Genomic DNA, 16,570 nt, shown 5'->3' on the forward strand with positions numbered 1-16,570 from the left:
CAGGGCTCCCATTTGCTGGTTTCCCCAGCTGCAAATAATAAACTAGTGCAACTGTTCATCATCCACCAATGTTATTTAACGCCCGTAAAGCTACATCGTATGGGAAGAATGGCATCCTCACAATGTCATAGGTGTGGAGAGATGCGGGCAGACTTTATACACCTAATGTGGGGTTGTCATTGGATTCTTAGCTTTTGGGAGGAGGTGGTTGCATTATTAACGGCAGTGATGGGGAGGACGATACCTTGCAGGCCGGAGGTGTGTTTACTGGGACTGCTAAATGAGGAGCAATGGTCGATATATGAGAGGATTTTTCTCACAGAAACACTATTTATGGCAAGGAAGGCGGTGGCCATGAGATGGATGGCGGATAGGGCTCCGACAGTAGCGCAATGGCGTAAATTGGTCAATGACATGCTTCCATTTGAGAAAATAGTGTATAAAACACCGGGGGAAACCGGCTAAATTTGATCTGATCTGGGAAGGTTGGTGCTCATCGAATCTCACTCACTGTACAGTGCAAGGGCTATCAGCCGCTCTGGCACAAGCTGGGGGTGAGAGCAGGTAAAAGAATTGGGAGGAGGACACGTCCAGGTGCTTCTATATATGACGTACGAGATGATTGGGGCGTTATGGCAGAATATTGAAATGGGGGCGTATTCCTATTTTCATGATGTACTGTAATAAAAGTCGGGTTAGATTGACTTGATCATCCTGTATTATGTATATGTGGTCTGCGAACCATGGGTTAATATCATGGATACCTGCGAGTATTCCCTTTGTTTATATTGAATCTTCTGACATATGTACTATTGAGTGTATAATGTTACCCTGATGTATGTGATGGTTTGACTCTGACAGTTACTTTTAATAAAACGAGTTAAAAAAAAAAAAGATATATTAAGAAATCAACACAGAATTTGTAATCCATTTCAATGGGAAAAAAAAATGTGTTCATGGGTGGCCACTCACTTTAAAGCAATCTTGGAGTTAAACATTTGCTTATTTGAGTACAAACGCTTACTTGATATGTTTAACACAATTGGATCCAATGCGTTCAGCCACAAACTCAACAGATCTGCGTAGAGACGGAGGCTGGTTATGGAAGAAGGCTTGTTCCAGTTCTGCCTGTATAAAAGCGCAATAAAAAAATAAAATATGAAAAAGTCATCTGATCAGTGGCTTACATATTATTCACAGCTTAATCCCGTTGATTTACAAGTATGAACTGTAACCCCTTAAAGGCTATGTACACCTCGGTTTTTATATATATATATATATATATATATATATATATATATATATATACATATACACACACACACACACACACACACACATACACATATATTTATTATTATTTTTTTAATTTATTTTTAATTGTATGTTTTAGTTGTATAAAGGTTTTTTTTAAATTGACTCTTATTAAAAATCTCCAGTCGTCTTATTTTTTGATGGCACCAGTTTATGGTCTATATAATGTATTGAAAATTTGTATTTATTATTTTTCACAGTGATGGGATGAAAATAAAATTCCATAATTTTCTCTGTTTTTTGGGTTTGATTTTTCTGGTGTCTGCTGTGCTGTAAAAATGACACGTTAACATTTTACTACTGTTGCACAATAATTTTTCGTAGGAAAAAAAATAAAAATTTAAATTGCCAAATTCAGAGAGCCATAAATTATTTTTATAAGGGCTTGTTGTTTGTGGTCAGCTCAACGCTTCTGCACCTTCATTTCAGCACCTGTGGGAGTCTCAGCACCCAGATCCCCACCGATCAAAACTTCTGATCTATCACCCTGTGACATATCAAAACTTTTGTGAGTTTAGTTATTTAAAACATGACCTTATTTGAAAGTTGGCATGATAAATTAATACTGCGAGTAGAATCTTGTGGTGTTATCTATCAACTAATACCATTTGGTTAAGAAGATTGTCTGCTCAGATAATTGTGGGGAATTATTTTTATAATAAAATATAAGACAAAATTTTACCTGCAGTTTTTTTTGTGATAAAGTTGGTTTTGGTATCAGGGGCTCTGCGGAAGTGGGAGTGATCTTTCTTATAAAACCCCCATTCCTTGCTCCACAGCCAGCCACAAAAGAGACGAGCAACTTCTTCAGTTCTCCTGCAGAAACATTCATTACAACCGTTCAGTAAATGTAACTTTTACAGCAGAAAGATCATTAGGCCCAGTTCACAATTAATTTTTTGGCGCCTTTTTTAAAACTGAAACCGCATTGAAATCAGCATTAAAAAACTTCCGAATTAGCCCCCCATTGATTTCAATGCACGGCAGAGGAGTTTTTTTTAGCAGCTCACAGGGAAAAAACCCGGCATGTCCTTTCTTGCTGCGGTTTCACTCCTGACCTTCCATTGAAATCCGAGCTTTTTCTTGTACACTGTCCCTCCATTTGCTTCAATGGCCGCAAGCGAAAAACACTGCGAAAACGCAGCAAAAAAATCTGTGTCGAATCAGCAGAATTAGGTATTTTAAAGTGAAATTCCACCTTTTATTGAAATGTCAAAGTTGAAAAGGGGATTTTTTTGGAGGATTCACCGTAAAATCTCTTTATTGATGAGTTCATTGGGGGACACAGAGACCTTGGGTATATGCTGCTGGCACTAAGCATCAAAAAGGGCTTCTCCTACACAGGTTATACCCCTCCTGCAGACACGGAGCTAAACTAGTATGTACTCAAGCAGTAGCAGAAAAAGGTAAAGAACTCGAACCAGAGACAAGGGAACTATAAAACCAAAACCTGGCTACCTTCAACAAAAAATAAACAACAAAGGTTGTGCTCTCCTCACTCCTGTCCAAGAATGGTTTTAACCCCTTCCCGACATTTGACGTACATGTACGTCATGGAAAGTACTGACTTCCCGCATCTTGCCGTACATGTACGTCAAACGTTTGGCACCGGCTCAGAAGCTGAGCCGGTCCCATCATCACCGGATCTCAGCTGTATCTTACAGCTGACATCCGACTGTAACGGCGGGGACCGAAATTAGCTTCGATCCCCGCCATTAACCCCTTAAGTGCAGCGCTCAAACGCGATCGCTGCACTTAAGGTGTTTGCAGCTCATCGGAACCCCAGTAATGAAATTGCCGGGGTTCCGGTGGCTGCAATGGCAACCGGAGGCCTAATACTGGCCTCCCGGTCTGCCTAGCACCGAAGCCGGTCAAGATCCGCCCGGCGGCGGAGCCTGATCGGCTTCCGTAGCTGCCGGCAAGATGGCGCCGGGTCAGGAGCTGATCCGGCGTCATCAGCGGTGGAAGTCAGCTGTACTGTACAGCTGACATCCACCTGTAACGGCAGGAACCGGAGCTAGCTCCGATCCCTGCCATTAACCCCTTCGATGCAGCAATCGAAAGCGATTGCTGCATCGTAGCGGTTACAAGCAGATCGCCAGCCCTGACAGGCAATCGGGACTGGTGACTGCTGTTATGGCAACAGGAGACTCAATGGTCTCCTGCTCTGCCATTACGGAAGCCGATTTAGGCCCCGCCGGGAGGCGAAGCCTAAACGGCTTGCTGTCAGTGAATGACTGACAGATCTAATACATTGCACTACATAGGTAGTGCAATGTATTAGAAAAAAAAAAATCTGACCGTTGGACCTTCAAGTCCCCTAGTGGGACTTGAGAAAAAGTGTAAAAAAAGTATAAAAAAGTGTAAAAAAAAGTGCAAAAAATAAAAGTTTGAAAACAATAAAAGTTTCAAGTAATCAAATAACACACAATCCCCCTTTTACTCTTATCAAGTCCTTTATTATTGAAAAATAATAATAAACCATATGTATTTGGTATTGCCACGACCGTAACGACCGGAGGTATCAAAATATTATATTATTTATTGCACGCGGTGAACAGCGTAAAAAAAACCCGTAAAAAACGTTACCAGAGTTTCTGTTTTTTAGTCACTTTGCCCTACAAATATTACAATAAAAAGTGATCAAAAAGTCGCACGTATCCAAAAATGGTACCTATAAAAACTATAGCTCGTCCCGCAAAAAACAAGCCCTCATACAACTCCGTCGACAAAAAAATTAAAACATTATGGTTCTCACAACTTGGCGACAGAAAAAATACATTCTTTTTACAAAAGTAATTTTATTGTGCAAAAAGTTGTAAAACATAAAAAAGTTCTATAAATGAGGTATCGCCGGAATCGTACTGACCCGCAGAATAAAGGTAACATGTAGTTTATAATGCGTGGTGAACTCTGTATAAAAAAAAACCAAAAAAAGCTGTGCCAGAATTGCGTTTTTTGGTTTACCTGGCATCCCAAAAAATAGCATAAAAGGTGATCAAAAAGTCACATGTACCCCAAAATGGTACCAATAATAACTACAGCTCGTCCCGCAACAAACCAGCCCTCATACCGCTACGTCTATGAAAAATAAAATTAGTTATGGCTCCAATAAGTCAGGAAATAAAAAAATATGCAGTTGTGCCCGAGGAGAACATTTCTTCTGTTTCAAGAGGCGATTTATCAAGGACCTAAAATTAGGGAACCAGGAAGGGAGGGCCCAATCATATCCGATGGAAGCGACGGTGCCCGTATTATACCAGGATAATACTTTCCCAGCAAAATTCCCCAAACTACAAAGGCGCGGAGTGTGGACCAAAAGGGGGATAAGAAATGACACCATTTATCAGTGCGACACCGGCCTGTGCAGAAAGGATTGCTTCACAGCGTAACACACATCTATGGATTATTTTTATTTTTTTATACCACCTGACTATGCCCCTTATATACTCCGCCCCGCTTACATGTACCCCCACATTATAAAACACCAGCAATACTCAAACAAATATAGTACCAAGCAAAATCCGCTCTCCAAAAGCCAAATGGTGCTCCCTCGGCCCTGAACCCTACAGCGTGCCCAAACAGCAGTTTCCTTCAACATATATGGCACCGTCATACCCGTGAGAACCCTTTTAACAATTTTTGTGGTGTGTGTCTCCAGCGTCATAAGCTGGGCATGACATATTTGCCACTGAATGGCATATCTAGGGAAAAATATAAATTTTTAATTTGCACCATCCGCAGCGCATTCATTTATGGAAAAGACCTGTGGGGTGAAAATGCTCACTACACCCCTTAATAAATGCCTTGAGGGGTGCAGTTCCATAATGGGGTCACTTATCAGGGGTTTCTTTTTATTATTTCACATCTGAGCCTCTGCAGTTGTGAACCAATACTTTGTAAATCGCCAAATTAGGCCTCCACTCCGCATGGTACTCTTCACTTCTGAGCCCTGTCATATGTCCAGACAAAAGATTAGGGCCACATGTAGGGTGTTTCTAAAACCGGGAAACACCGCATAATAATTAGAGAGCTGTCTTGTTATGGTGGCACAAGCCGGGCACCACATATTGGCATATCTATGGAAAAAAATCCCATTTTCACTCTGCAACATTGAGCGCACACTAATTTCTACAAAACACCTGCAGGGTTAAAATGCTTACTACACCCCTTGGTAAATGCATTGAGGGGTGTAGTTTACAAAATGGGGTCACTTCTGGGGGGTTTCCACTGTTTTGGGCCCACAGGTGCCCAGAAACCAATCCAGCAACATCTGCACTCCAAATGGCGGTCCTTCCCTTCTGAGCCCTGCCGTTTGCCCAAACAGCAGTTTATGACCACATATGGGGTATTGCCGTACTCGGGAGAAATAGCTTTACAAATGTTGGGTTCTTTTTTTCCTTTATTTGTTGAGAAAATGAAAAAATTTGCGCTAAAGCTACGTCTTATTGAAGAAAAAGGACTGTTTTTATTTTCACTGCCTAATTCTAATAAATTCTATGAAACATCTGTGGGGTCAAAATGCTCACTACACCCCTAGATGCATTCTTCAAGAGGTGTAGTTTCCTAAATGGAGTCCCTTTTTGGGCGTTTTCATTGTTTTGTCCCCTCAGGGGCTTTGCAAATGTGACCTGGCCTCCGCAAATCATTCCTGCTAAATGTGATCTCAAAAAGTCAAATAGTGCTCTTTCCCTTCTAAGCCCTGCCGTGTGTCCAAACAGCCGTTTATTACCACATGTGGGGTATTGTTTTACTCGGGAGAAATTGCTTTACAAATTTTGTGGTGCTTTTTCTCCTTTAGTCCTTCTGGAAATGAGAAAAAATTAGCTAAACCTACATTTTCTTTGAAAAAATGTAGATTATTATTTTCAGGGCCTACTTCCAATAATTTCTGCAAAAAAACTGTGGTGTCAAATCGCTCACTATACCCCTAGATAATTTCCTCAATGGGTGTTGTTTCCAAAATGGGGTCACTTGTGGGGGGTTTCCACTGTTTTGTCCCCTCAGGGGCTTTGTAAATGTAACATGGCCTCCGCAAACCATTCCTGCTAAATTTGAGTTCCAAAAGCCAAATGGCGCTCTTTCCCTTCTCAGCCTCGCCGTGTGTCCAAACAGCCGTTTATTACCACATGTGGGGTATTGTTTTACTCGGGAGAAATTTCTTTACAAATTTTATGGTGATTTTTCTCCTTTAGTCCTTGTGGAAATGAAAAAAAATTAGCTAAACCTACATTTTATTTGAAAAAATGTAGATTTTCATTTTCACAGCCTACTTGCAAAAATTTCTGCAAAAAACCTGTGGGGTCAAAATGCTCACTATACCCCTAGATAATTTCCTCAAGGGGTATAGTTTCCAAAATGGGGTCACTTGTTTGGGGTTTTCACTGTTTTGTCCCCTCAGGGGCTTTGTAAATGTGACATGGCCTCCGCAAACCATTCCTGCTAAATGTGAACTCCAAAAGCCAAATGGCGCTCTTTCCCTTCTCAGCCACGCCGTGTCTCCAAACAACCGTTTATTACCACATGTGAGGTATTGTTTTACTCGGGAGAAATTGCTTTACAAATTTTGCGGTGCTTTTTCTCCTTTAGTCCTTGTGGAAATGAGAAAAAAAATCGCTAAACCTACATTTTCTTTGAAGAAATGTTGATTTTAATTTTCACGGCCTACTTCCAATAATTTCTGTAAAAAACCTGTGCGGTGAAAATGCTCACTACACCCCTAGATAATTTCCTTGAGGTGTCTAGTTTCCCAGATGGGGTCACTTTTGGGGGATTTTGACTGTTTTGGCACCGCAAGAGCCCTTCAAACCTGACATGGTGCCTAAAATATATTCTAACAAAAATAAGGCCCCAAAATCCACTAGGTGCTCCTTTGCTTCTGAGGCCGGTGTTTCAGTCCAGTAGCACGCTACGGCCACATGTGGGATATTTCCTAAAACTGCAAAAACTGGGCAACAAATATTGAGTTGCATTTCTCTGGTAAAACCTTCTGTGTTATAAAAAAAATTGTATTAAAAATGTATTTCTGCAGAAAAATATGAAATTTGTAAATTTCACCTCTACTTTGCTTTAATTCCTGTGAAATGTTTAAAGGGTTAAGACATTTTCTAAATGCTGTTTTGAATACTTTGAGGGGTGAAGTTTTTAAAATGGGGTGACTTTTTTGGGGTTTCTAATATATAAGGCCCTCAAAACCACTTCACAACTGAACTGGCCCCTGTAAAAATAGCCTTTTGAAATTTTCTTGAAAATGTGAGAAATTGCTGCTAAAGTTCTAAGCCTTGTGAGGTCATAGAAAAATAAAAGGATGTTCAAAAAACGATGCCAATCTAAAGTAGACATATGGGGGATGTTAATTAGCAACAATTTTGTGTATTATAACTGCCTGTCTTACAAGCAGATACATTTAAATTGAGAAAAATGCTAATTTTTGCAATTTTTCGCTAAATTTTGGTGTTTTTCACAATTAAATACTGAACATATCGAGCAAATTTTGCCAGTAACATAAAGTCCAATGTGTCACGAGAAAACAATCTCAGAATCGCTTGGATAGGTGAAAGCATTCCGGAGTTATTACCACATAAAGTGACACATGTCAGATTTGAAAAATGAGGCTCTGTCAGGAAGGTCAAAAGTGGCTAAAGAGGGAAGGGGTTAATTAGAGCAGAATAAAACAGACTCCTACCTACCCAGAGCAAATTTCGTGGGATTAGTTCCAAAAGAGGTAAGTTGCATTTTATATAATGATGCTCAGTGCAGGGACCCCTGTATGAGGACACCTTGTCGCAGACGGGCTCCAACAATTTGATCAAACTGAGCGCTAAGAACTTCACATTTATATGTATAATAAATATAGCAGTAATGCTATTTAAAATATAAAAATGTATAACGAGTACAAAAAGTGTATATACATGTAATCACTTTTTATTGCTCGTGTCAGGAGACAGACACCTTGGACAGCCTAAAGTAGTGGGGAGGAATCAACTTTCAAATGAAAAAGTGATGCCAACGGATCTACAGCCGCCTCCAAAACCTTGCGAGCAAGACAAGCTTCCGACTAAACTGATGTGTGCAGCCTGTAGAACTTGGTGAAAGTGTAAAGAGAAGAGCAGGTGGCCGCCTTGCACACCAGAAGAGTCGAAGGTCGATGGCGCACAGCCCAGAAAAGCCAACTACTCTAGTAGAGTGAGACATACTGCTGCCAGTTGTCTTAACTTGGAACAGGGTTGTTCTACCCTTTACCCGGTACGCCTCACCAATACGACTTAATGCTATGACTGAGAACCACAGCTAGATTTGAAACGCATAAGCAGAGCTTTTCTTGGATGTGCACTCCATTTTTTTAAGATGTTGAAATAAACTTTTTGTTTTTAAACTTTATCGGATTCTGGAGAACTATCCGTATCTTCATTTCATGACTCACTAGTAGCCAACTGGATCTAACGGGCGCTGGTAGTTCTAGAGGTCGCAGACGTTTTGGAAAAACACCTTCCGTATGGCGGAACTAGGAAGAAAGAAAGAGTAAAGCCCAAACCATGTGCAGATTGTGGAGACAGCGCTCCCTAGATGAAGATGGACAGAACAAGGAGACTACAAATGGGTAGTCCGGTTTAATCAAATTAATGTTATTTTTTGTATAATTAAAAAACACACAAGTTTCCAATATTCTTTCTGTATTAATTTCGCACGATTTTCAAGATCTCGGCTAGTTTTTATTCAGTAGAAACATTCATTGTTTACTTCCAGTGGACAAAATTCTGTCCATAGTTATGTGATGGACACAGGTGCACAGCTCGTTATAGTTACAGTATATGTATCAGAGCTGGGTCTTCTAACAATTTCGGCACCTGTGTCCACATCATGTGACCATGGACAGAATTTTATCCACTGGAAGCAAAAAATGAAAATTCTGTGTTACAACGGAACCACTGCGTCTGTCATTCCCTTGTTCTGCTCCACTGACGGAGCAGAACAATGGAACGCTATGGCGCAGATGTGAACAGGGCCTTAATTATACAAAAAATAACATTCATTTGCTGAAACTGGACATCCCCTTTAAGGTGAAAAAAGGAGCCCACCTTTGGTAGAAAGTATGGGGCCGGCTTCAGCACTGCCCTGTCCTGGTGTAGGATCAGTTTGTAAGAAACAAAATAAATCCACACAGGGTTCCTGGTCCGGATTGGGAAAAAATGGCACTTGTACGGCGCGATCCTCACTACAAATTCAGTCTTAAAATAGACAGACAATGCTTCTCGGGGGACAGGAGACTCCATCAGCTGAAATATAGTGCTGTGCCTACATATTAGCACGACACAATAAGGTAAGCCTCCATTACAACTGTTATAAATAACGTTTTCTGAACGTACTCACCCTATGTAGCGCTGTTATTTTCTCTTTTCTTTAGCCCTATGTATACTGGATGAGGATCAGGAAGGGAGACTTACGTGACAGGGCTGCCAGATCTAAGACCCTCTGGATAGAGGTATGCACCACAAGGAAAACCATCTTTCAGGAGAAAAGACGAAGAGATATCTACCGAAAAGGAACAGGCTGCAAAGTGTCAAAAACTACGTTCAGGTCCCATGAAAGAGTGAGATGTCTGTATGGGGGAACTGAATGAGCCACACCCTGTAAAAATGTACTGCTATCCTAGTTAGAGACTAGTGGGCGATAAAAAAAAGATTGACAAAGCAGAGACCTGTCACCTAACGGAACGGAGTGCGAGATCTAGACCTCCTTGTAGGAAGGAAAGAATCCGTATATAGGGACAAGTCCAAATTATGAAACCCTCTTGTCTTGCACCATTGAAAGCAAGACTTCCAAGTCTAGTGGTATATCAGTGCAAATTACGGAGACCTGACCTTCCGCATGGTCTGAATGACCCGCTCAGACAAAACCACAAACTAAAAACTGCGGCTTCAACAGATACGCCGCTAGCGACTCTAAATGCTGGTGAAAGAGCAGCCCTTAAGAGAGGAGTGTTGGCCAGTAGTGATGCCACCTCATCGTACATTGACTGACGAGGCCATTCCGGAGCCACTAGGATAGTTGGTATTCCGTCTGCCCTCATCTGCATGAGAATCCTGGCTAGGAAAGGAAGAGAGACAGAAAGATGTAGAGTAGGCTGAATTAATGATAGGGAGCTACTAGAGCATCCACCGCATTAGGTTTGGGATCTTGAGCCCACAATATTAAACAAGGAATCTTGTGGTTGAACCTTGACACCATCAAATCTACATCTCCAGTGCCCCACCTAGAGCAGATACTGTAGAAGAACTCCGGGTGAAGATATCATACCCCTGAATCAATGTGTTCTTAACTAAGAAAGTAGGCGACCCAATTGTCGACTCCAGGGGAGTGCACTGCTGAGAGAGCCAGAGACATGGCACTCTGCTCAATTCAGGATCCAAGAAGCTTCTGTCATGGTTGCTGCACTGCGGGTCCTGCCCTGGCAAAGAGAGGGCTGATCAAAATGTGTAAGAACGAATCCTATATGTCCACTGAGCAGGGGAATTGCCCATGCTTCATGAAGGCGATCACCACCTTCAGGGAAGCGAAGGAGGCACTTGAGGTCCAGGATAAGACGAACCATTCCTTTTGGCACACGAGGTGGAACATTATATTTTGTAGGCTGAAGAGACTACATCACGCAGGACATTAGAGATATGGGCTAGCTTACCTCCCTATCCGAGCAGACTTGAGTGGGGGCCGTCCTTGAGGCAGAGCTTGTTCTTTTGACGGCTGTGGATTTGGGTGCCAGGAAGGACGGGGTTTGAAGGAGGGCTTATTCTTCATCTGATGTTGGGAGGGCAATCAAGATGATTTGAGGACCAGTGAGCCGGCAAAAGTACCAGAAACGAGTTTTTGGGAAAATGGCCTCGGAGATAATTTCATCCAAACAGGCCCAAAAAGACGAAAACCCACAAAAGAGAGCAGTCAAAGAGCGTTTGGAAGCTGTGTCAGCAGACCAGAATTTAAGCCAAGCCATTCTGCGGATAGCTACCATGGAATCAGAGGCAGGTGAGAAAAGTCTCCTTGCATCCAGGGACACCTCACGCAGGTACAGGCAAGTTTCATCAACTCTTCCTGTGGTACGCTCTTGAAAGGATAACATGCCGGAGCTGATGGGCCCACTCAATGGAGACTCTTAACTCAAGCAGATGTAAAAATCTATTTAAAACGATTCGCTGATCCAAAGTATCACAGAAAGAGGCTGCGTCTACCATGGGTATAGTAGTGTTTTTAGACAAACGAGAGACCAGAGGGTCCAAGATTTGGAGAACATACAAGTGACTCCTCAAGAAAAAGATACATGAGATCCACTCAATTGGTATAATAACTTACGTAGAGTTTCCATTCTAACAACATCCTCAAACTCTGAATGAGAGGGAAATGCCTTTAGGGCCCACTTAGGTTCGGGGAAGGAAAAAGTCTATTAACTCGAAGGGGAATCTGCTCCCATATTCTGGAGCGTATACCGTATAGCTATGATAAGATTTATCCGACATGATGCACAGCTTAGATTCTGCTCAGCAATTAAGTCTGAATCATAGATTTTGCCATCAGACACCGATTTTCTAGGAAAAGAGGACGTCTCAGACTTATACCCAGAGGTGGGTGGGGTTGTGGCCGAAGTAGGGAAGGCAGATAAGGGGTAGGATAACCCATATACATATGCACCATTGGGATATATCATTATCATAGAGGGGTGGTTCAGTTTCGTGCTTGACCAAGTAATACACATTTCCTGCAGGGAATTATACCAAAATAAATAGAATAATTGCTTAAAGGGGCTAATGTAGCATCAGACGACAGTACAAGCTAAAGGGCAAAGGTCACATTGTAAGACTCCACCCTCATTGCTTCAAGCTACAGGTGACAGCTACAGTAATCTCAGATAGGAATTCAGAGCAACAGTGATGAGGGGAAACAGTGAAGGGAAAATTGCACAAGCCCTCCAAAATGCCAGAAAAACAAACAAACTGTGGCATACAGTAAGGGCACAAAATACTGTCAAGGCACAAGAGTTTGGGTTCATGGACGTGTCTGTTCTTCATGTAGGCATTAGAGGAGCCTTCTCCAGAAAAACAAATTAATTTTAGAAGATAAAAATTTTAGTTTAATCACCATGCTATTATACATCTGTAACATAACAAGAGATACTCACCAATATAAGGACAACAGTTATATAACAGTTGTTGATCCACCAATGGTACACAGTCCTAAAGTAATAGAAAGAAATACAAAACATTATTGAATCTTTCAATGGTTGACCTCAGACACTAGATTACTGCTGCCTATTGTTGGACCAGCAGTTCCCACACTTTATCCCCCCCTCTCCATTAACGTGTTCAACTCAATGCCGGGTGGGACACCACCAGCACCAGTCATACGGGGGGAGAACAAAAGATTACAGGATGAAAAAACCTCCTACATGGCCCATTATATTTTCCCTGTACACATTTGTTTGTCATTTGGTCCTAACAAAACACTTTGCACTGCAAATCCACAGCAACGTACAGTACAATACAAGTGGATGAGGTTTTTAAAAACACCATCCACATGTACCGTACAATTTCTGCATTGTTCATTCTGTTGCGGAAATGCAGTGGATTTCACCCTTTGCAAATACATGTATTTGGACATAGCCTAATAGTTGTGGTAATCTTAGGGTCCTATTTGACGGGCAGATATTCTTTCATAAATGAGCGACGAGTGAGGATTTAGACTGTCTATTACATGTGACAATAATTTCTAAATATTTTCGCTGCTCGGTGGTAACTGCGATCGTTGCTCGTTCGCCCACACCTCATCTCTGAACTGCCAACAACTGGAAGATTTCTGATTAGACAAGGGGATGTGGCAGCGACAAACGATAATCTTTTGCCCAGGTAGATGTGGCCGATCCACAGAAATCGAGCGATTTATCACTTGTCATTCGATCATTGCACGCTATTACACATTATCTCAAACTTTCGAACGATTATACAAGAACTTGTACGATAATCTCTTTGTCTAATAGGTCATTTAGTCTGTACTTGGTGGGGGGGGTGTAGACATGACCATCGGCATTTTGCACATTAGAAGGAGTTCACTAAAATAACATCCCTCCTGTAGCAGAAGAGAACACATTGCTATTGAAGCAATATGCTGCACACTAAGCCAAAGTCTAGCTCCATTTGAGATATCTCCTTGAATTTAAAGAGGCTCTGTCACCACATTATAAGTGCCCTATCTCCTACATAAGGAGATGGGCGCTATAATGTAGGTGACAGCAGTGCTTTTTATTTTAAAAAAACCTATCTATTTTCACCACTTTATTAGCGATTTTGGTTTATGCTAATGAGTTTCTTAATGCCCAAGTGGGCGTGTTTTTACTTTCGACCAAGTGGGCGTTGTACAGGAGTGTATGACGCTGACCAATCAGCGTCATACACTCCTCTCCATTAATTTACACAGCAGCATCGCGTTCTTACTAGAACACGATGTGCAGCCACATATACAGACATTAACGTTAATCAAGTGTCCTGATAATGAATATACATGACCTCCAGCCAGGACGTCATGTGTATTCAGAATCCTGACACTTCTGAATCTTTTCTGTGAGATTTCCAGCAAGGGAAACGAAATCTCGTTTACCTCGTAATCTCGCGAGATTACGCGTGGCTTGCTGGAATCTCACAGAAAAGATTCAGAAGTGTCAGGATTCTGTATACACATGACGTCCTGGCTGGAGGTCATGTATATTCATTATCAGGACACTTGATTAATGTTAATGTCTGTGTATGTGGCTGCACATCGTGTTCTAGTAAGAACATGATGCTGCTGTGTAAATGAATGGAGAGGAGTGTATGACGCTGACTGGTCACTGATTAGTCAGCGTCATACACTCTGTACAACGCCCACTTGGTCGAAAGTAAAAACACGACCACTTAAGAAACTCATTAGCATAAAGCTAAAAATCGCTAATAAAGTGGTTTAAAATAGATAGTTTTTCTAAATAAAAAGCATTACTGTCACGTACATTACAGCGCCGATCTCCTTATATGGGAGATAGGGCACTTATAATGTGGGGACAGAGCCTCTTTAATACTTGTATCTTATTATATTTTGCACTGCTCTTCTGTTGCATTGTTATACAAACTTATAAAAGTCTTTAATTAAAAAAAAATGGTTGCATTGCAAGAAAATGAAATGAAGCATCTGAACCGGCAGCCTCATTGCAAGAGGTCATAAGCAGATTCCACAATCACCGGACACATCTGAATAGTCATTAATATGGCTGTCATTACCTCTCCCAGATTTGATTTGCAAATCTGGCAGGCCAATGTCCCATTACACAAAGAAAACAAGGAAGTGGTAAATGAAATCATATTTGTCGTCACTAAGCTCAAAAAAGGTAATCACTTGACAGAAGTGATCAAACCAAGAACATCCAAATAAATGTATAAGAACTACTGTTACGTAACACACCACACACTTACCAGTCCCTGCGTGGACACCAACAACGCTACGGAAACCTCATCCTGAACAGGATCACAGTTGAAAAACATTTCCTCTGGCAATGCTGGCACCTTTTAGGGGGTTGTCCCAGAATTAATGAAAAAAAGAAGAAAACAAAACATAATATAGTGCATCACAATCTCTTTATATCAAACTAAAACCAGCCCTGTATCGTACATGAAACCAGAGATCTCCCCATACAATGCTATGGTATATTTTATTCAGACTGGCAGCTCAGGAGGGCGTGTCCTGTCGACTGCAGCTCCTCCCCCTCAGTCACAGCTTGTATATGGCAGTTTGTTCTGTTTACCTGCCTCTGCCTCCTCTCTAGGAGAGGCTTTAAAAATGCATCCATTGCGTGTCTTTTTACAGGAACAGCCCAGCCCTATATAACTCAGGAAGAGGGAGAGCCCAGCCCTATATAACTCAGGAAGAGGGAGAGAGCCCAGCCCTATATAACTCAGGAAGAGGGAGAGCCCAGCCCTATATAACTCAGGAAGAGGGAGAGCCCAGCCCTATATAACTAAGGAAGTGGAAGAGCCCAGCCCTATATAACTAAGGAAGAGGGAGAGCCCAGCCCTATATAACTCAGGAAGAGGGAGAGAGCCCAGCCCTATATAACTCAGGAAGAGGGAGAGAGCCCAGCCCTATATAACTCAGGAAGAGGGAGAGCCCAGCCCTATATAACTCAGGAAGAGGGAGAGCCCAGCCCTATATAACTAAGGAAGTGGGAGAGCCCAGCCCTATATAACTAAGGAAGTGGGAGAGCCCAGCCCTATATAACTAAGGAAGTGAGAGAGCCCAGCCCTATATAACTCAGGAAGCGGGAGAGCCCAGCCCTATATAACTCAGGAAGCGGGAGAGCCCAGCCCTATATAACTCAGGAAGGGGGAGAGCACAGCCCTATATAACTCAGGAAGAAGGAGAGCCCAGCCCTATATAACTAAGGAAGCGGGAGAGCCCAGCCCTATATAACTCAGGAAGAGGGAGAGCCTAGTTTCCACACAGTGAGGATGAGCAGGAGAGGGGAGAGCTCAACGCTGTATGTAAGCAATGCTGTATGCAGCTTTTTTTTAAATCTAAGTAAACTGCTCGCTCTCCTGTGTTTCTTACTGTGTGAGTCTCCATCCACACTACAAGCTGTGGTTCTGAATAAAAGCTTATCTACTACTTTACTGACAAGCAGAGAAGGCATTGTCTATTGGCTGTTGTGAAGTGGAACTGAGTATGTGCGTCCTCCCTCATCCAACTCGGTAGGAGAACTTTAACATTACTACAGATTGAACACCCACGGACGGCACCATTATAATAAAATAAAGGGAATATCTCGCAACTGGAGAATTTGTGTAATATAAGGTACATTAATTTTTAATGCTGGACTATATTTGCAATAGCATTTAATACAGGGAAATCCCCTTTAACAAGAACAAGCTACACAACATGAGAATAATATGCGCGAGTTAAATTGGATTATTAGGCTGGGTTCACACGACCTATTTTCAGACGTAAACGAGGCGTATTATGCCTCGCTTTACGTCTGAAAATACGGCTCCAATACGTCGCCAAACATCTGCCCATTCATTTGAATGGGTTTGCCGACGACCTGTCATTTACGCGTCATCGTTTAACAGCTGTCAAACGACGACGCGTAAAATGACTGCCCCGTCAAAGACATGCAGGACACTTCTTTGGACGTTTTTGGAGCCGTTTTCCCATTGACTCCAATGAAAACAGCTCCAAAAACAGACGTAAA

General features: G+C 41.9%; 1 protein-coding gene across 2 annotated transcripts in view; it reads right to left on the bottom strand.

The window, feature by feature from the left end:
• The window catches only part of CDAN1 (codanin 1), a 72,283-nt gene that overhangs the window by 17,249 nt on the left and 38,464 nt on the right, over positions 1-16,570 (bottom strand). For both annotated transcript variants that reach the window (XM_075844716.1, XM_075844715.1), the window contains exons 16-19: positions 14,799-14,888; positions 12,482-12,536; positions 1,997-2,130; positions 1,025-1,128 (exon numbers count right to left, since the gene is read on the bottom strand). In XM_075844716.1, the coding sequence (XP_075700831.1) occupies positions 1,025-1,128; positions 1,997-2,130; positions 12,482-12,536; positions 14,799-14,888 (383 nt within the window). The remainder of the gene's footprint in view (positions 1-1,024; positions 1,129-1,996; positions 2,131-12,481; positions 12,537-14,798; positions 14,889-16,570) is intronic.

This window comes from Rhinoderma darwinii, chromosome 12, assembly GCF_050947455.1.
Source record: "Rhinoderma darwinii isolate aRhiDar2 chromosome 12, aRhiDar2.hap1, whole genome shotgun sequence".
NCBI classification, from domain to species: Eukaryota; Metazoa; Chordata; class Amphibia; order Anura; family Rhinodermatidae; genus Rhinoderma; species Rhinoderma darwinii.